This window comes from Watersipora subatra, chromosome 6, assembly GCF_963576615.1.
Source record: "Watersipora subatra chromosome 6, tzWatSuba1.1, whole genome shotgun sequence".
NCBI classification, from domain to species: Eukaryota; Metazoa; Bryozoa; class Gymnolaemata; order Cheilostomatida; family Watersiporidae; genus Watersipora; species Watersipora subatra.
Window position 1 is genome coordinate 35,328,423 of NC_088713.1, and position 21,450 is coordinate 35,349,872.

A 21,450-nucleotide genomic window follows, 5' to 3' on the forward strand; every position below is an offset into this window, starting at 1 on the left:
GGCAAGGTTGACCTGCTACCTAGTCAGCAGATAAAAGACCTACCTGCCACCGAACCGGCCCATGGAGGACTGATCTACTGCCGAGTCGGACTTCCCGGGGAAAGGGGCGGAGCCTGCCAACATTTACAATATAAAATGAACCATCAGGCAGAGGTTAGCAGAGCGCGGTGAAGACTCATTTCATACAGTTGTCTGATAAGCAAACATACTTTGTACATAGTTATAAAGTTGCAAAAAACAAATGTATATGATGCATGTATATTGCCGTATATACTCAAAGTTTTGTGGTTTTTTTGTAGAACAGTAAGTGGTCACAGCACATCATTTACAACAAGTATGTGTGCATGTATGTGCGCATGTATGTGTGTATGTATGTAAGTATGTACATATATATGTATGTACATATATATGTACATACATACATATATATGTGCATACTTATTTTCAGGTATGGACTAGGTCCGCTGTCATTTTTATCAACTTGCTTCAGTGCTGGCTATCTTCCAACAACTGCTGAGTCTTTTTATATTGCCAGTCACATAGTAATAGACCAGCTGTCTGACACCCCAGAGTCTGCGCAAGTCAGTTTTAAGAAGGAACCAGCATTGGTGGCGAGCTAACTGAAGTGGCCAGTCCGATGATAGCGGGAACCTCTGTTGGCTGCCAATTTGGCAGAGGTAGCTCTAGGATGTCAAGTTGGCTTATGGCTATTCAGTGAAATGGCCGGTCACTTCTTTCTTCTCTCTTGAGGTTTGCGCCTGCCTAACCTTATATACGTACATATAGCATACATATGCACATCATATGTACATTATACAGGGACACAACATACATACAAACATACGTAAGTATGTATGCATGTATGCTTGTATGTACGTATGCCATGTGCCTGTATAATGTACATATGATGTGCATATGTATGCTAGTTGTAGGCATGTATGTACGTTCATGAATACATATGTATGTACCAATTCTCAACTACAAAATTATTCTTAATTATTGACCACATTTGACCCTCTGGTTGAACAAAAGTATTGTGAGGAAAACCTTAAAGGTTGACTTGAAACAAAATTCACATTACAGCTATTTGGTATCAAAAGATTCACCATGTTTTAATCTGCTGTGTTGAAGGTGCAAAATATGTGGAAAGGTGATTACAAGCTCTTAAAAGCTCAAAAACGAACAGTTAATCGCCGCCGTCACAAAACTGCCGTAGATTAGAATTTCTTTCCAAAACGGCTCAAATGGGACGTAGTTGTACAAGATGGCTTCTGTTTACACTTTCACACAATCTCATTCGACGAAATGTTTTCACAAATATACTTCATGCATTAATAAAATCATGTCTATTGTTTTTACGCATCTATTTTATCGCCATTGTAATGCTGTCACTTTCAGCACTGATATCTTATACCTACCGTGAAAATTCGTTTAATCTTTTTACCTTAGCTCGAAGGAGTACATATCATTGTATGATAAACATGGCAAGCCTGTTGGTCACCTGTGATAATCAAAAAATGCTGCAGAAATTATCGGCAAAGTATGGGTCACATGATCAGATTACGACTAGACGATTAGACCAAGCCGAAACAAAGCTGTAGCTCAGCGAGCATCTATATTTGATAAGGGGTCTTCGGTAAACCCGAAGTGTTTGTCATAAACTAGTGCTTTGAAAAGTTTTATATTGAGCCTTTTATTGACCTTTCAATTCATGTGAGAATATCACGTGACAAAACCGTAACCAAATTTACTGACTACGTCAGAAACTGATTCCGATCTACGACGGTTTCGTGATGGCTGCGGTCAACTGTTCGTTTTGAACTTTTAAGAGCTTGTAATCACATTTACACATATTTTGCACCTACAACACAGCAGAGTAAGACATAGTAGATCTTTCGATACCAAATACCTGTAATGTGAATTTTGTTGCAAGTCAACCTTTAAAAGAAACTTATGTTACTAGTATAAAATATATAGCATCATGTTAGCTCTGGAAAATAGACAAGCACATACATGTATGGCACAATGAATTAGAAATGATAGATTACAAAAGAGTGTAATATTAAAGAAGATCAACCAGAAAAGCAAATGAGGTATTGTGTGGGAATTATTAAAACAAATGTTGGCGAAATTTTAAAAAAGATGCCTTTGCTTTACAATCCAAGAAATGCTCATGTTACTAGTTGAAAATGTTTGAAGGATAAAGCAAGATTTGATTAAAAACAAATTTCTAAAAAGTGCTGCATTTATTTTAGTTGATAACATTTTTTTATTTGCTGTCATTCATATTATTATAACATTTTAGGTGAAGCGACTAAAACCGATCAACGGTTTGAAATCAGGCAATTGCCACAAATTACATGCTGAGGTCCATTATGAAGATAGTTTATAAGGGGCATAGGGAATGTGGAGTTAAACTTGTAATGATGAATAAAGGCTTTCATTGCAAAAGCCATAATAAGTATTTTGTGCATATCAGGTAAATCATTTTTGATAAATATGACAGCCACCCCGCAGTGATATCTAGTAACCAAGGCCACGTCAGGCTCAATGTAAAAATTAGAGGCTTTGCCCCATCTTTCTTCATACGGATACTTGGGTTCTTCCTCCCGAACTGTATAAGGCTTTTGTGTACCGGGAGGTGCATAGAAGCTTTTGGTGTCAGTATTGTATTCACCAGCAAAGTAACCATTTTCAGAGAGAACCTTAAGTGATGTTGATGTCCTAGCAAAGTCAGTGATGGAGTAACGCACCCTCCCCGTGCTGTCAACTAAACTTAACTTTTCCTCCCTGTTTGGTGTGTATCCCAGTTGCAATGTGAAGTCAGTAATACTCGTGTCTAAATTGATTAGGTCATAGTAGTAGAATTTGTCTTGACGGTTAAGTCCAGCTCCTCGTATCATGAAGCTACAGGGAAGGCTAGCATGCCAATTTGGTACATACGTTTGAAAAGTAGGGCCTTCATTGTTTGCGCATCGCTGGCACCCTGGCTTTTTAACAGAGATAGACACTTCTGGGAAAGTAAGCTTAGGTATTCGATATTCGGTGAGGGAAAGCTGACAAGCGTATACAAGTATTATCTTTTTGTCGTCAGGTGGTAACCAACTGTCTATGTGTAATATTGATTTTAATCCTGGATATTGAACGTCTACGACTGCAGATGGATCATCCTCATGATGGTCGCTTAATGTTATTTTGCTCTCTGTAACACGAGTCTTACGAATTCCACTCTGTATAGATGGCAAACTCGCGATATATATACTTGGGTTAACTCCTCGTGTAGTAAGGCACATTTCATTCATGTAAAAATTGTCAGAGTATAAATCTCCGATTTGTGCACTGTTATACCATACTAGAGTGGAGTCAGTAAACACCAGTGAATCCGCCATTAACAGTTCTTTTCCTTCAAGATCATACACTCTCATTTTATTTTGGAAGAAGTTACAAACGATAAACAGAAGTATTTCTTTTTCTACCTCATCCATTACTGCTATAGTATAGACTGTTCCATTCCTAGCGTTGCTTATGACCTGTAGTTCAACATCAGTCGTATTATAAAATGTCTTCGTTCTCATAGCATCAGAATCTTCACTGGATTCTGAAGTGGCTTCCATATTATCATCCATATCATCAGCCATTTCCTATAAATGTAAGCTGCAAACTTTAAATTTGAACAGGTTCAAGTTAACTTAATAAAATATTGAAAATTTGTGGTTTCATGCTTTAAATATTTTGTTATTGTACAACTATTTGTAAATTCTTCCGCAAATTGGTCAGCCGTGTTAATAAGCATTAAATCGTAGACTAGTAAATTTATTTCAATGAATTAAGTTTTATTTCACTCACGTTATCAATATCTTAATTACTTTCAATTTTAATCTTTTGCAGAAATTGTTATCTGTAGACCAGTCAGAACGCTACTAGCAACAAGTTAACACAGAAAATTTACAAAATATCTCCCAATTAATTAAAATAATTTTAAATGTTTACGTCAATTGGTTTAGGTTTTTGCAAGCAACTCAATTTTATTAGTAGACTGGAAAAGCGGTCACAGTATTTAAAAAAATATGAAGCATTTAAACTCAATTTCATAAATTTAATAATATCAAAAAAGAAAAATACTTCTTTATTTTATTTTTAATAATTTTTTCATGCTATTTTTGAAAAATAATATTTTGTAAAACAACTTGGCGCAAAAAACTTTTAAAAATTTTATAATTTTCTGAACATTGAAAATAGTTTTAAGTGTACATCTTGTTTGGTTTAGGTTTTTCAAGGCATCAATTTTTTATTAGCAAAAATCTTTGAAAAATATTTAAAAAACTGTATATATATATATATATATATAAGACTAATTTTCTATATTTAATATTTTAACAATATTAAAAACCAGGGACTATTAAATGTCCCTGGTTTTTTACTATTTTAGCTGTCACAAAGTTTTTTAAAAATTAAAAAGCATTAAATTGTTAGTTATTTTTCATCTTTATTTCTTTTCAGAAAAAACTATTTGTAGAACAGTCAAACCTTCACTTATAACAACATAACGTTGTAAATTTCCAAAATACATTATTGTGAAAAAACCTACATTGTATGTTTCAGGCACTCTATGACTTAACCTGGTGGAAGCTCTAGCTTCTTTACTTAATTACTTATTTTCACCAACTAAAACTCTCCCGCAACAATAATAAGTTGTAGTAATCACAGTTACAATATATTTGACAACAAACATGTTATAGAATAACAAAGTGTCAGGCGCAAGCATCCCTGTAATTGCAATTGTAAATTTTTCAAGCAAATCTAAATAAAAATTTACTTCCATAATATTTTACAGTCAAAATAAAGTTAATAAACATCAAATTTTTTTTCCTTGCGAGAACTTGTAACCGCCATGTATATAAAGGTTGTACGTTATTGGAAATTTTACTGAGGCATTCAGGATTAATGTGCAGTCCTTTTACACATTTGGCTTTGTGGTAGGCTCTGCCCTCTTTTCGTTTGGGGGAGTTTCATGCATTACACTAGCAAGGGCCAGTTAAGACACTAGCAAGTGGCAAGCAATTTCCATTACCTCTCATTGTTTATAAGCTGATTTTTAATACCAGGGCAACACCGGGTAGCACTGCTAGCTTACATACGTATCCAATTATGTTTAGTTTTGAGAGGATTAATACGTCTTACGTGTCGGGCAGAAATTATTTATATATATATATATATATACTTATATATACATATATATTGTATATATAAGTCTATATATAATATAGAGTCATATATATTTATATTTCTAATATATAATTTTCTAATATTTCTAATATAGAGTCATATATGTATCTAATTGAATGTCAAAGATCAAATTTGCTTGGTAAATAATTCTTTGGACTTTACTGTACTGCGCAAACTATTTTGGCAAGAAAGAAAATTGTTGAAAGTTTATTGACAATTTCAAAACTGAAAACTTATTTTTTAACAAATAAAATTGAAAATGAATAAAAATTATTGACAGTTTGTAAGAAGATGTCTTATTGCTTGCTGTGCTTGACTGTAGAGACAGGGGAACAGACTGTAGAGACATGAGAACAGACTGTAGAGACATGGGAACAGACTGTAGAGACATGGGAACAGACTGTAGAACCATGGGAACAGACTGTAGAGACATGGGAACAGACTGTAGAGACATGGGAACAGACTGTAGAGACATGGGAACAGACTGTAGAGCCATGGAAACAGACTGCAGAGACATGGGAACAGACTGTAGAGACATGGGAACAGACTGTAGAGTCATGGGAACAGACTGTAGAGACATGGGAACAGACTGTAGAGACATGGGAACAGAAATGATAAATCAGAAATGAATGAATTTGGAGATAAAGGTGATGATAAAGCTACGGAATGGAATTTATTTTAACTGTAATTAATTATTTGTTTGATTAATCCTTGGTTTTTGATGTTTTCAAAAATATTTTTAAATTTTTTTAAAATTAGTTAATTATCATAGTTTAATTAATTTGTATTACACCCGTAAACCTATGATAACTATTGAACTAGTTTTGCAGATTATTATATTAAAATAATGATGATAATAGCGTTTGTATAAATCTGAATTAATTTAGTAGGGATTTTCAAAGTTTAAAAATTTTCAAAGTTGTACTCATCAATATAATTTTAGATTTCAAACAACCAAACAGCCTTAAATATACAGCAAGTAAAAATGGGAAGAGGTGAGTTGTCTACTCTAAAAGCTGTCAACTCTTTTAGAGTATACAGCTTTTAGATTAATCTATTTTTAGATTAAGGTATTTTTATGTGGTATATTTTTAACACATTTTAACCTTTTTACTTAAACTAACGTCTTTGCGATTCTTTGAGGAAATTTTGAGATTTTGTATGCTATGAGTTCATGGCATGTGAAGATATTTGCTTGATCTTACATCATGCTGGAAAATCCCATTTTAATGCAATCATAACTCGGTTTTTGCTGTTAAAGATCAGATAAAACAGTCTAAAGCATGGCCATATATTATGTTAAGGACATTAGATTGGAATTGTCTACTGTCTGCAAATAAAGAAGCCAGTAGAAATTTACTATTAATGCATATGTGAGAATTATGACCATGTTGAAAGTATAACAAAAACTTCACCTAACACTTTTAAAAGCTAATTGCTGTTCACAATCTGCATTTACTCTTAGAATGTAGTCAATGACATACTAGAAGCAATTGATGAAGAGAAGACAATTTCATACCGTGACTCAGCTTCATCAGGTTGCTAAACGACAAGTTTTAAGCCAAGAAGTTTAAATTTGGTTAGCATTAACAGGTATCATAAACCAAGTGATAAATCAGAGATGACTGGGTTTGGAGATAAACGTGACGATAAAGATATGGGATGGAATTTATTGTAACTGTAATTAATTACTTTTTTATTAAACCTTGGTAAAGAAAAGAAAAGTGTTCAATACAAATCAATAATACCACAATTATTATACATTCAATTAGGTTGTTAGGCTTGGTTGATTTCAATTTGATGAGCCAAAGAGGAGAGTTTGGTATGATTTTAAAATGGCTGAGGCAGATTACAAGTATTTTATGCTTTGTATACATGTAAAATAACATCTTTGTAACGAAAACGTTCTTTGAGCAGATCATTTACATTTACTGGGTTTTCATGGTTTGGATGAATTCGAAGTTTCTTCAACCTCGAATCATTGAAACAGTAAAATCGGAACAGATACATATTGTATGATGGTATTTTGCTAAGCAAAAGTTGTGCGAAGGCATTCGCAGTGTGATTAACAGTTGACGTCACAGAAAAGCTCACTGCTGATAGATTCGAATTGATAAAACCAAGTCAAGGTCTCCTCAAAGAAAGTAAAAAAATTCAGAAAAATAAAATAAAGTAAAATATTTTATTATACTACTACCATAGTATATTTTAACTATTATTTCTAATTATAGGTTGCTCATACAATGATGAGATAATTACATTTTTATTTATTTTATTACCATTTCATTAAATAACTGAACATACCGATTGTACAGATTTCCACTACACTGGTGATGCCTTCCTTGATTTAACTTTTTGGTACTCTTCCTTGATTTAACTTTTCTAGCATAGAAAACATTCTTTTTACTAAAAGTAAAAGTTCATGCAACCTTTGAAATAATAGCTGTATAATAGTGAGTAGCAAATTCTGTCGCTGTTATGTTATATTATGGATATTATGATATATAAATATATTAATATTATCAATTATAAAGAAAATTCTGATCAGGTATCCTGGCTGAGTTAGTGCAACAAGTTTACGAAGCATAAAGTTTACAAAGCATGAAAAATGACTGTGACCTGACAGTGAGCCTACTTCAACAAGTTCTGTTATGAGGAGCACATTGCTGGTCATGGAAAATCGATAGATTGCAACTCAAACCGTTGAAACGATAAAGTGCGAATTCGACAGCAGAGGTCAACTCCGAATCCGTTTGGAGTTGACCTCCCAGCATGGAAACTCAGTGAGTGTAGGAGTGTAGGAATGTAGGTGTGAGTGTAGGAGTGTAGGTGTAGGTGTAGGAGTGTAGGTGTAGGTGTGAGTGTAGGAGTGTAGGTGTAGGTGTGAGTGTAGGAGTAGGTGTGAGTGTAGGTGTAGGTGTGAGTGTAGGTGTAGGTGTGAGTGTAGGTGTAGGTGTGAGTGTAGGTGTAGGTGTAGGTGTAGGTGTGAGTGTAGGTGTAGGTGTAGGTGTAGGTGTAAGTGTAGGTGTAGGTGTAGGTGTGAGTGTAGGTGTAGGTGTGAGTGTAGGAGTAGGTGTGAGTGTAGGTGTAGGTGTGAGTGTAGGTGTAGGTGTGAGTGTAGGTGTAGGTGTGAGTGTAGGTGTAGGTGTAGGTGTGAGTGTAGGTGTAGGTGTAGGTGTAGGTGTAAGTGTAGGTGTAGGTGTAGGTATGAGTGTAGGTGTAGGTGTGAGTGTAGGTGTAGGTGTGAGTGTAGGTGTAGGTGTGAGTGTAGGTGTAGGTGTGAGTGTAGGTGTAGGTGTAGGTGTGAGTGTAGGTGTAGGTGTAGGTGTAGGTGTAAGTGTAGGTGTAGGTGTGAGTGTAGGTGTAGGTGTAAGTGTAGGTGTAGGTGTAGGTGTAGGTGTAGGTGAGAACATCGACTGTATTAAATCAAGTTTGAGTTTGACAAAAAACGGAGAAATAAAAAGAATTGGCTTTGTTAACTTTCAAACTGTTTTAGTCGGGACTTTTGTTATAATAAATTTTATTGTGTTTAATTCACACCAAATAGCTGCTAAAAGATGTTCAAAGATGAGAAAAAAAGTACAATTTTGTCTTACTATTAAAACCTTTAAAGTTTCAAAACAAATTGATGGTAAAAGTGTTGGTGATTTCAAAACAAAATACAACTTTCTACACTTAAGACTGTTTATGGTACGTTGGGTTTCCGCTGACTCGCTGGGTTTTCCAACGACACGTTGGATTTTCCGAATGCAATTCCCATTTTTCCAAGGATCATCGATCATGCAGTCGTTATTGAGTTAGCTAAGCCTGCTTTACCTACATGTATGTATACGTTTATGCAAAGCTATATTGCGGTAAAGTATTGATTTTTAGTGTTATAATGAGAATTTTAATAAAGGAGAAATCTACTCAATAATAACTTAAGTTAAGCAGAGCTGATAGCTAGTACGTAGTTGGTTTACATCAGTACTAGCAGTGCCAATTACTTTGTGAGTCATTTCCTGTAGGAAGAGTCTTGCTGAATGTAAATATAAAACTGAAGTAGTCCCTGCTAGTTGTTTTACTTTCATCGAGCTATAAAGGTAAGTTGTATTCCTCCCTTGGTTTTATTAGAGTCATGTACACCTGTGGTGTTCGGTGCTCTAAACCTATTGTGCGTACTGGTACCCTGGTTAGAAGATATCTTTGTCTGTGGAGTAAAAATCAAAATGTGGCAGTGTTTATAGAACCAACAGAGGAAGTCAAGAACAGTTCCTCTTTATATTCTTACGATCAGATCTCTTATCTTAATATGTTGATTCTAGTTTGACATAGACATTCTTCTTATTCCTCCAGTGTTTGAGTATCTTGCATCCTGTGTAAACATGAAGGTTTTTATACATATATTTAACTAATTGTTGTCATAGCAACTCTGCTCTGGGATTCCAATGGTTTTGTAAATGGTGTATAAGGCTGTGTTGAAGAATAATTAGTCTGCATAAATTAGTAAGCAAGTCATCAAGAGCATAGTACAATAAAGTTTGATATAATATACAAGCTCATCTCTTATTCGATTAAAAGATAATTGATATTTGATATTGATAATTATTATTAATAATTGATATTTTAACTACACCACACCCAACTATCACACTGGTAACCTGGTTATCTAGTGAGTCGTGAGAGACCATCAGGTGTGCCGATAAGACATAGAGAATAGGTACGTGTGCAAACATTCTAAAAGGCTGAAAGGCGGATGATTAGCTCAGTGAGTGCAAAGCTGCTAAACTAAAATCAAAAGTTTAAAAACTATCGAAGTCGATAGTTACCTTGCTACATTTGGGAATATTTGTGTGCATACTTACTACACCTGATGATCTCTCACTACACACCAGACAGCCAGGGTACTAGTCTGTCTCTACGGAGAACTGGTTAAAGATTGAGATGAAAGAACACATTTAATGCGTCTTGAACTCATAAAATTCTGTCTGGTCTACCGACAATCTAACACCCGTGCCTATTTCAGAATAATCGAGCAGACACTCTCTCTCTGCTCTTTATTGTTGATCTCTTGCAGCACACGAGACTGGATTACCATACCATGAGTAGCAATAAACAACTCTTACAGCACACTAGACTGGATTACCATACCATGGGTAGCAATAAACAACTGCATTATTTAAACTATTTTTACTAATTTAGCTAAACAAATTTTCTGTAAACAATTAAATTAAGAGAGTACTAGTGGATTAAAAAGGTTTATATTGTTAATTCAGCTTACAGGAACATAATTATATGTTTGTGTATTGTATTTTACAGCATTTTTGTAAGTTAGGGATGTAGATAGAGGCGATGACAAAAATATGTGACAAAACTTGCTATAATTTAATGTATATGGTATTTTAAACTGGCACACTGTTAGCATTACTCATTATTTTTTTAGACATTTAAATTTAATTTAAGTTAATTTAGGAGTGTAAATTACTACAATTATATGCAGTACAATTTAAACCAACTCAACTCATAAACGTTTTCTAACTTATTTTATTTGGTCACATATTATTAATAATTTTAATAGACTTTTATCATTCACTGGCACTAGCTGAAAACAATTGGGTATTGTCTGTTTAAAATCACTTTGGGTATTGGTTGTTGGATTTGATCAGATTGGTCATTGATCATTGTATGTTGGGGTAGACTATAACAGCAACTCGTAAATAAAAGTTTGAGTGCACTTTCTTTAAATTCTTAAAAATGGATAGGCATACAATGTTTTTATTGTAATAGTAATCATACGGACATCGTTAGTGATTGTTCCAGAATCCAGGGCAAATTTCTGTTACCCCAACGGCTTTCAAAAAGTTAAAAAATAAAAAGCAGTTAGAAAGGCATTTACTAAGGAAATAGGAGTTAGGGTAGACTCAGACTGAGATGCAAAGAAGTAGCTAAGTGTGACATGTAGTCGAGGAAGCCAGACACAAATATATGGCAAGAGAAGGTGTAAACAGAGTTCCATAGAAGTCTGTGATGAAGCCTAAACCATAAGTCAGTCATTGTCGGAATGACTGACTGCGAAAGAGAGAGAGACATTTACAAAACTATGTTTAGCTATCGAATATTACTCCTTATACTCATTGAAAAACTAGACAAGGTTTCTCTAAAAATAGACACACCGGAGTTGTCTAATCTTTCGTTGTTTTAATTATTACTGCAGCCATAGAGATTCAGTTCAATTGTTAACTCATGGTAATCTGCTACCCCGAGTGCAAAAAGCTAAAACATTTGAACAAACCAAAAACATATTAAAACATTCTGCGATGAAATTTCACACTTTTTTTCTAATATTCTGTGTTTATACACTGTTAAAAACAAATGTAAATTTGAATTATTGAATTTACTCAGCTGAGCTCTAGAATTACAAAAAAAATTATTGAGTTTTAGTTAAATAAATCATAAACTTCAGCATACGAAAATTACACTCTAAATTTAAACACAAATCAAAAGTATATATCAAACATTGTTTTTCCGTACTTTTTTTTCCCGTTCATTGAGTGACTTCAAGTTCTCACGCTTTTTTTACAGGTAACATGACAGACTCCCAGTTGGCACAAGTGCAACAACTATTAAAAGACTATGTAATATCGGGAAAGGGAGAGCTTCGTGTAAATGAGTTGCAAGAATGTTTTGAAACAGTACGAGTTGATCAGCGTTATGATCTGATAAACCGCACGCGTGACAGTTGTGGGAATACAGCTGTACACATTAGTGCAAACCGAAATGATCTCGAACTTCTTTCATTTATTTTAAACTCCATCGGCCAAGAACACAGTCTAAAGATATTGATGCTCAAAGGCTATGCTAAGAACACTGCTATGCATTGGGTTGCACTGCAAGGGCACAACGAAGCAACGAGTATTATTTTACAAGCTGTTCCTTTGCTAAAAAGGTTTGAACTTCTACAAGAACAAAATGAGTTAGGTTATACACCAATACACTGGGCTGCATGGAACAACCACACAAACACTATATTGAGCATGCTTCTAGCTGTTTCACAAGAACAGAGGGTGACATTGTTAGAAATGAGATCTACGGACGGGGAAACGGCTATTCATTGGCTCGCTTGGAATGGTCACACGGACACACTAAAATGCCTGTTAGCGACAGTAATAGAAGAACAGATATTGTATTTACTAGGCATACTTGATAGCGAGAATAATACAGCGTATGACTCAGCGGTTTTGGCAGGAAATGAACAGACAGCACAGTTTATCAACTCGTCAGCATCTCAGGCCAAGAAGACCAATCTTTCAGGTTGTTAGCCATTATCTTGCTTGTAAAATTAATTGTTCTCACACATGTATAACTTTAAATCATCAATTTTTCAAACATTTTATTAGAAAGTATAAATATTTTCCTATCATTTGATATTTTTGTTTGTTGTTTGAGGTGATCTGACAACCAGGATGTTTCAAGATTAAAATTGATGCAATTTGATCGCGGTTAAAACACTCCGACAAAAAAGACTTTTGCCTTGGCTTTTCCAAATATGATTTCAGTAATCATGGATATTGTTGATAAGTGATAGCTATACAGTCTCATTGGCTTTGGGTAGTCATATGTTTACACACTATTTAGAGGAAAACAATGGTATATATTCTCCCCAACCTATCTTTGAATCATTTAAAACATCTATAGCCATCTATCTGAGGCTACATTACAACATTTTATTCTAACATCATGAGTGTATACAAATTAAAATATATGTCAACAGAGAGACGTATAACAATGTGACCTTAATGCAATAGCCAATGTCATAACACGGGAGACAAACAGGAAGTGTGGCTGATGACATCACTTTCGGAAAGCTTTTTTCTTCTGGGCATTTTAACCGCGAATAAATTTGGCCGATTTTAATCTTGGAACATCCTGGAAGCCATATCACCTCAGACAAACACAATCTCAACTGATAGAAAAACATCTAAACTTTTGAGAAGACTCTAATAAAATTGGATAAGAGTGACCCTTTAATTGTGTAAGTATTTTTGCTACAGAAGGTGAACTCTCTGAAGTATGCGCAAAGGATGAGACTACAGATCTCAGTAAGAAGCTGGGAGGTTAGTTTTATGTTACATTGTATCTGTTTACTTGCTTGATGATTGATATGTACTGAAATGCTCCAAATAATCTTTTTGTAACATGGCCTTTTCAAACTCAATTTTAAATCACTGTGCCCTTTCTTGCTAAGCATTTCATATGACAAAAACAGATTGGTACATCCATGGTATTGTAGACAATCTCAAATTGTTCTAAAACTACAAGTAGCCATTATTTATGATTAAAGATCTACTTATACAACATTTTCGTCGATTTTATCTGAATGCATTGGTATTTTTTAATCATTTGCGATTGTTTCAAGAGGTTTCAAGATTAAAACTAACAAAACTTGATCGCCGTTGAAACGCTGATAAGGAAAACTCGTACCGAAATAGCATTACTAGTTTTGCGGCTGCCTGTTTCACTCATTATTGATATCGGTTATTGCTTGCAAGTTGAGGAGTTACGCGTTTTTATTCTGGCGGTCTCTTTGCTTAAATGCAACTATAAATGACATAACTGCACTTATCCTTGATCTGAGCATCTTAACTGTAATCAAGTTTTGTCAATTTTAATCTTGAAACATCTTTGCAGTCAGATCACCTCAAACATACAAAACAATCACAAATGTTAAAAAATACTGATACTTTCTGATAGAATCTACTACTAAAATCTTGTGTAAGCTCAGTTTCAACTCGATATTTAAAAAAAGCTTATCTTGCTAGTATTTTGATAAATCAACCCCTTAAAGAATCTCCATGATAATGAAAGGAATGCATTTAGGTCACAGACCTTAATAGCAACTGCCACGGAAATTATCGATCAAGCGCATTCAGTGATTGGCAGATTAACAAAAGAATTATATGATTATTCCAACGGCAGTATGAGTCATCACTCATGAATAGTAAAAAAATGTAATAATTTGTGATAAACTTGATATTAAACAGCAACAAATTATGTTAGTATTAATACATTATCTTGATTGAAGAAACCTTCTACAACTCTCATCTGTGTCAGTCTAGGGATATTCTTCTAGGTAAACACAAAATAAACATAGATAATGATGGCAGATCAATAAATATCAGTAAATAGTGTGCGATGTTTATAGTGAAATTTACTTATGCATTTGTTCGTGTGTTTTTAATTCGTAAATCTGTGTACAAGAATAATTTAGTCGAGTGTTAGTTGCTACGGTCTCCACAGGAATCTCCTTCACTCCCTTTCTGTGGCTTCAATTAAATATCTCAGTCTACGTAATGGTGACTGCTTAAGGGGAAGCTGCAGCATGATTAGCAAACTTTCAAAGTTTGGTGTTTTATTCTATTTTATTTTCAGTTTAATCAGTAGTACTATTTTTCAAACTATTTTTTGTTAAATCTTCAAATCATAGTTTTCCAACCACAGAAGTGCCTATTAATTACTTCATATAATAATATGAATATATTTATACATATTATACAATATAATATGATATATAAAATATTATATATAATATATTATATATTATAATATATATGTTAGGCCTATATATTACAATATATATAAAATATACATATCATACACAATACATATTATATCATATATAATATGAATTATATATGATATAATACATATTATATCATATACGATATAATATGTATTATATAACATTATATATATATATTATACTAGAAATTCCACTGTCATACAGCCCACGACCAAAGAGATGGCCAGAGATATTGGCAAAAAATAAAGGGTACTGATGGTTGAGAAATGCAATATTAGCAATCAAATGGCTCTGCAGTGCAATAGGATAACTGCAATGGTAGCTGTAATGTACTGGGTGTGGGTGTTATTATATACAACAATAAGCAATAATGAATGGAAAAGATGTTTATATTTTCCCCTGCAATAGGAGAAATGCAATATTGGCCAATATTAGAAGTAAAATGCACTGATATTCTTAGAATAATCAATTTTATTAATATAGTAATAATAGAAAACCAATACACAATTTTGTTTACGTTTCAAAACGTCATAGGTAGCAATATCGAGAAGTTGTGGTATTTATATAGGTTTTTAGAAAATCTATTTAAAAAGTGTTTGGTCATGACAAACAACAACAATGAAAGGAAAATTTTACACATTTATATCTCTCCCTTGCAGTAGGAGAAATGCAATGTTGGCCAATATTATAAGTAAAATGCACTGATATTATTAAAATAACCAATATTGTTAATATAGTAATACAGCAATAATAGAAAACCTATGAGCGTTCACGCGTCTCGAAGATCTCTGCAAACTGCAGCAAAATAAAAGCTGTTATAAAAGTGTTATAAAGCTGTAGGCCTAATTTACTGTAATGTATGTAATTCAACAACAATAAAGAAATATGTTTATTATAACTCTGAAATGCAAAATTAGAAGTAAAATGACAAGCTACTGTGTACTATACACAGTTTGAAAGTTGGTTGCGTTGAATGTAGAATGGTTTTGATAGCGATCTTTAACAGAAAGCAAGTATGAGCGTTCACACTTCTGAAAGTTTTCTGCAAACTGCAGCAAAATGAAAAAAGATGTTCTCGTCATAAACGGGCGTTGTAGTTCAGCCCTAGCTGGTACGTAAGTTGTAAAGAATTTTGGCTAACGTTTTAAATAATGAAACCTTCGGTGATTGGACAAAAAACATAGGCTGATAAACGGTGTACCACAATTTCGTACCTGTAAATCGGTCTGCTCCTCAAACGGTCTACGTTAATTACAAAAACCTTCGAATAAATTCGATTACAAGTAAACAACACCATAGACTGGTGAAATGAGCACGGTTTTCTCGTGAAATACGCACTACTAAATAGTTCTACAATCGGTCGCACGGCTTTATTGGCGTTTCAATTTTCGGTCTTAACTTTTATTAAACCGAGCTTTTCAAGCTTTTTGTGGCAATTTTCGTTCAAATTAATCTGTCTATTTGTGTATAATCCGATCAGATGGGTAAGTTTTAAGATAATACCGACGATTTACAAAGACTTGGTAACATATTTAAATAGGTTTAAATGTGTTTTGTATCGTTATTATACTTTAACGACTTTACATAGCGATGCTTAAATTTGTTGATGAAATTTCTAGCCAAGGGTTCGTCTCATTGTTGATGAATAATTTTCGTAAGTTGTGTGCACATGCATTTATCATAAAAACTTCCACACTTCCGCTCCGCTCGTGTGGTCGTGGGATGATATATTATATATATACAATATTATATATTATATATATTATATATAATATGTAGTGTCATATAATATGTTATATTATGGTGGCATATAGTTGGATCGTGTATTGGATTGATATTCCATAAACCATTTTTTACCAAGAGCAAAACTTTCTAGAAAAAGTGTACAATAGATGGTCCTATGATGTAAATTCCAGATAACGTAAATAATTTATGTGAAGTTTCTGCTTCGTACTAGTTACTCTTTCTTACTACTCACTACTCACTACTCACTACTCACTACTCACTACTCACTACTCACTACTCACTACTCACTACTCACTACTCACTACTCACTACTCACTACTTACTACTGCTACTCACTACTCACTACTCACTACTCACTACTCACTACTCACTACTCACTACTTACTACTGCTACTGCTTTAGAGGTGTCAAGTCAGGCGAGTTCTCAAATTTGATTTGAATAATAATTTATCTCGCCACACTTGCGAGAAAAAAAAATGACGAGCATATAAAATTGTGTCTATTATATGTACAGCACCATGACATTCTAGTTTGTCGTGATAAATCGTTAGATGCGTTGACAATACAGAGAATATAATAGTTGCACATCTGATAATAAATACTTAAAAACTGTTGATTGGTAAAGGTGTTGCAATGCTGGTCCACCAATAGGAGTCTCATGAGTTCTAATATCATCGAAAGTTATCTTTTATTCTAACCATGACCCTTAGATACAGGTAGACCACAAACAGGTAGTACCTCATTTTTATAGGAAAATACTTTTTTTTCTGTTTTAAGGTAGGTGTATAAATATTTATTATTAGCTTTACTTTGCAGGATAGGCTTTGCTGTTTAGAAAAAATAAACAAATCGTTGTAAATGAACGTTGAAGATGTGTGCTCTCCATCAACTTATTGTAAAATTACCGCAATTATGGTCTATTTATTAAACCAGTGAAAATTATCAGAAAAAGGAGAAAAACTGTCGAGGCAAACAATAGCACTGCATTTATGACACAGCAAACAAATTAACAAGTTAAGTCTAGTTTTTCCTTTTTGAATGGCCAAAGGGGTGAGTTTGGAAATATTTTAGAATTATGCAATTTACATGTAATTTACTGTTTGTATATTGTAAAATCCCTATAACACAAACATTCCCGAAAAAGATTGTTTACATTTTAGAAGTGCCTACTGTACTATTGAAATTGTACCAAAAATATATTATCAAACCCGAATTTATCAATCTTTAATGGTACAATATTATTTTCAGACTATAGTTTCATGCTTCCAAACCTAAAGAAATAGTTTCATGCTTCCAAAAGTTTTATGCTACCAGATAAAGGTTGATATATCTTCCAATATATCGACCTTTATCTGGGTAAACTGATGTTGGCTACTTAATATTATGTTGGATACTGTGACTATAGCTTATTGACCAGATGTTGAAGAAACACTGATAGATCTTTCGGAGGAGCTCGATACTAAAAGCCTTCTGGTCGCAGAACTGACAGAGACGGTAAAGAACCAGGAATGGCAGCTGGTATGTCAGGAGGAGACAATCAGTCAATTGTTATCTGAATTAGAAACACGGAACAGTCCAAAGGTGGAAGAGCAAAAAGGTAAAAATGTAATCAGGTTTCCCTCCACAATGAGAGAAACTAGGTTGTGTTAGATCTTGTTAAAACAACAATGGTTTAAATCACTCTTCGTGAACGCCATCACTAGAGGTTTGTATAATCTTTTAAGAGTTGGTCAAGAAGATGAGTGAACAAGAAGTGAAGATGGAACAGCTCCAGACTCAAGCAGAAATGAGCAGTTCACAACTGCGTGAAATAGACATTCAACAGAGAACAAGCCGCTGTCAAATGGCAGGTCAGTCATAATGCCTATTGCATAGACCAACTTGTAGCAGTGCTTAAACATAAAATGGTGCATGGTTCAGGAACAATCAGTCTCGGCACTGGATTCTAAAACCGGTTCACAGGCAAGCCACATCATTTGGCAATAGGCAAATTCTCCCAATCTACTCCCTGTGAGAACGTGATTGCTCCCGATCTTTGGCAAATTGCCAGTCGTTGCGCAATGCGTGGTAAGGAGGTAAGAAGGTTAGGTAGGAAGGAGTTTGCTTCAGCGTTTAGCCAATGAAATTCACCAGCTAGTAACGGCGCGGCTTATCAGAAAAATTATCAGCAGAAGATAAGACTCTCTGTCCATCATGGTCCGCTACAGGGCAGAATTTCCTGTTTGTCTTTAAATGCAGCAATGTCAGCAAATGCCTTTAAAAATTGTACAAACTCCATCAGGCAGTAAAATTTCAAATTAGAGGTGGAACGAGACATGAGACGTCTCGAGTATCGACCTGTCTCGTTTCGTATCGGTCTCGTCTCGACCTAACTATAACAAAACTCGAGACAGGAAATAGAACTAAAGCGCCTGCGCACGGCTGTTAAAACATGGCTTTCGCAGTAACAACAACTCCATATATTGTAATGGATTGCAGGCAACTGCCTTTAAACTTTTACCAGGTTCGTTACTACCTGTTGTTATTGATTATGTTGGCCGCCGAGTCTAATCATGTAGTCCTGACAACGGCTCTGTTAATATATTGTAGTCCGGTTCTGTGTCCTTAAAACAGATACCGGGTCGTATACAATTGCCCTGCGGATAATCCGATTTAATAAATTAGACTGCTGCGGGTAAAATATTTGTATTTTATCGTATCGTGTCCAAAGACCATTTGCCCTTCATAAATTTCGGGCCTCTTTTGTACACTACCAATTGCGGGTGAAACCTGCCCGTACACGGAGAAACGATCTAAAGGCCGTGTCGACCATAGTCCGTGTTCGGGTAACAATGACATCGTTAGTTCAATATAAGAATATATACAGTAATGCATATACATGTAATTTCATGAGTACAATTCAAATATAATTCACATTCTGCAGTTGATACACAAACAAAACTTAAAACAAATATGCACGTACAAAGCAATATGTTTATAATAATTAGTATCACTCAAGCTCAAAATTCTCAAAAACAGATAACTTCGCTATTTTAGAGCTGTTTGTGTCGCTTTTGTTTACAAAAAATACATGCATATCAAAATTAAATTGTTGTATTTAAATCGTTTACACCAGGTGAAAATTCAATTTAAAAAGAGGTTTATCAACTTTATATATTAAGTACGCTAGTCCTTGTGTAGTGAAATCATCACCAAATGCTCATTATTTTAGTCTCGTGTCTCGAATTTTTACAAGACAGTGTCTCGAGTCTCGTCTCGAACTTAAAAAACCTGTTTCGTTCCACCTCTATTTCAAATTGCTTTTTAGCAGTTTGTACTGTCCTCTCGCTGTCTACTCACTCCACAAAGATGTGTTACAAAATTTACTCAGTCACTATGCATTTTACTACAGACTACGCAAAACTTTGTAACACTGATAGTTAAAATTATAAAGAATGTAGTGTAGGTATGAGAGAAAGATTTTGCATAAGCAGTTTTTTGTAATATTTAACCACGTTTAACAAAATTGGACCTAAAGGAAATAAAATAATTGGTTTTGTGGACGCTTTAGCGTGAAGTATTAGATTCTGGTTGTAAAACTTAATTCGGACCCAAGCAGGAATAATTGTTAAAAATGCTTTGAATAATTATGCATAAAACTAAAAAAAATTGCTATAAAAAATAAAAATTAAAAAAACAAATTATATTTAAAATCTATATTAATACAAATCAGTAAAAAAGATGTTTTTATTGTTATTCACATTAGAGATTTTCAAACCAAAGTCCTAAACCAAAGGTTTAGGAATGTGTAAGTCTAGTGTTAGAGTGAAAAATAGAAATAGTTGTGACCTACTCCAATTTACAGTAGATATGGCTAAATTACATCTCCTTTATATATTTCTCTTTATTTTTACCTTTTGTTCTCATTCCTGCCAACTTTTTGCTTTTCCCTTGTAAAACTGTAACTTTCTCCGAAGTTCTACGTGTCTAATTTTCATGTTTGCAAATTACTGTTCAAGCTGAAACAAACATTTGCTCAAATTTTAAAAACTCCAAAAACTCATATGCCGAGGCGGTTAAGTCAAGATTTAACTGTATATAAGTATTAATATACTCACCTCAAAAGCCTGGGTAGAACTTTATCCAAAATTATATTAGTAAAACTATATTTAAGAAAATAAACATTTAACATAATTTTCTTTAGAAGTGGTTGACAATATGCAGCATCTCCTGCAAACCTTACAGCATCCGGCATGTCAGAGTGAGCTGAACACCCTTAAGGTCAAGGTCAACCAGATTCAACAAACAGTAGACAGTTTACACTTTAATGATGGTAAGCAAACGTTGTGATATTATGCCATAATTCAACATGAACTTGTATAAACGGATATGTTATAATATTATTATTTATTATGTTGTATCACAATATATTACACTGTATTATTATATATTACATTAAATCACATCTGATTATTTTATACTATATTATATCTGTTTAAATTATGTTAAATTTTAGTTGACTATATTATATTATGTTATATCATACTATATTATAATATATTGATGTTGTATCATATTAAATTTAAAATTATGTATAATTTTGCTATATTATGAAAGTTCATAATATAGCAAAATTGCCTGCGAATTTTAACTTACTGTGAGAATAAAAATGTCACTAATCATAGAAACTACACTCATGGGAGCAAAATTAAAGCTTTTATAAAGGTAGTTGTATATATATTATATATAAATCTAAAAATTATATATTACATATATATTTTTAGTACGATATAGCACTTAGCTACTAGAGTATTAGAGCATTTAGCTGAAGCACTTCAATTTTGCTTCAGACAGATAAAAAATTGTTCTTACAAGGTGATAACAAAGTAGAAGTGATTAACTAACATCACAGTGCTCTTAATATTATAGTATAATTCACT

General features: G+C 33.7%; 2 protein-coding genes across 2 annotated transcripts; one reads left to right on the forward strand and one right to left on the reverse strand.

Annotated features, from left to right (window-relative positions):
- Positions 1-8,006: 8,006 nt before the first annotated feature.
- On the reverse strand, positions 8,007-8,986 carry LOC137398218 (putative uncharacterized protein DDB_G0290521). Its single transcript, XM_068084322.1, has 2 exons — positions 8,921-8,986; positions 8,007-8,642 (listed from the first exon to the last, which is right to left on the reverse strand). Exons 1-2 carry the CDS (start codon positions 8,984-8,986, stop codon positions 8,007-8,009), a joined length of 702 nt encoding a protein of 233 aa, XP_067940423.1.
- A 2,806-nt stretch (positions 8,987-11,792) lies between these two features.
- On the forward strand, positions 11,793-19,177 carry LOC137398219 (ankyrin repeat, PH and SEC7 domain containing protein secG-like). Its single transcript, XM_068084324.1, has 6 exons — positions 11,793-12,516; positions 13,257-13,319; positions 17,949-18,128; positions 18,256-18,381; positions 18,494-18,606; positions 19,121-19,177. The coding sequence occupies exons 1-6, from the start codon at positions 11,793-11,795 to the stop codon at positions 19,175-19,177; spliced, it is 1,263 nt and encodes a 420-aa protein (XP_067940425.1).
- The last annotated feature ends 2,273 nt before the right edge of the window (positions 19,178-21,450 follow it).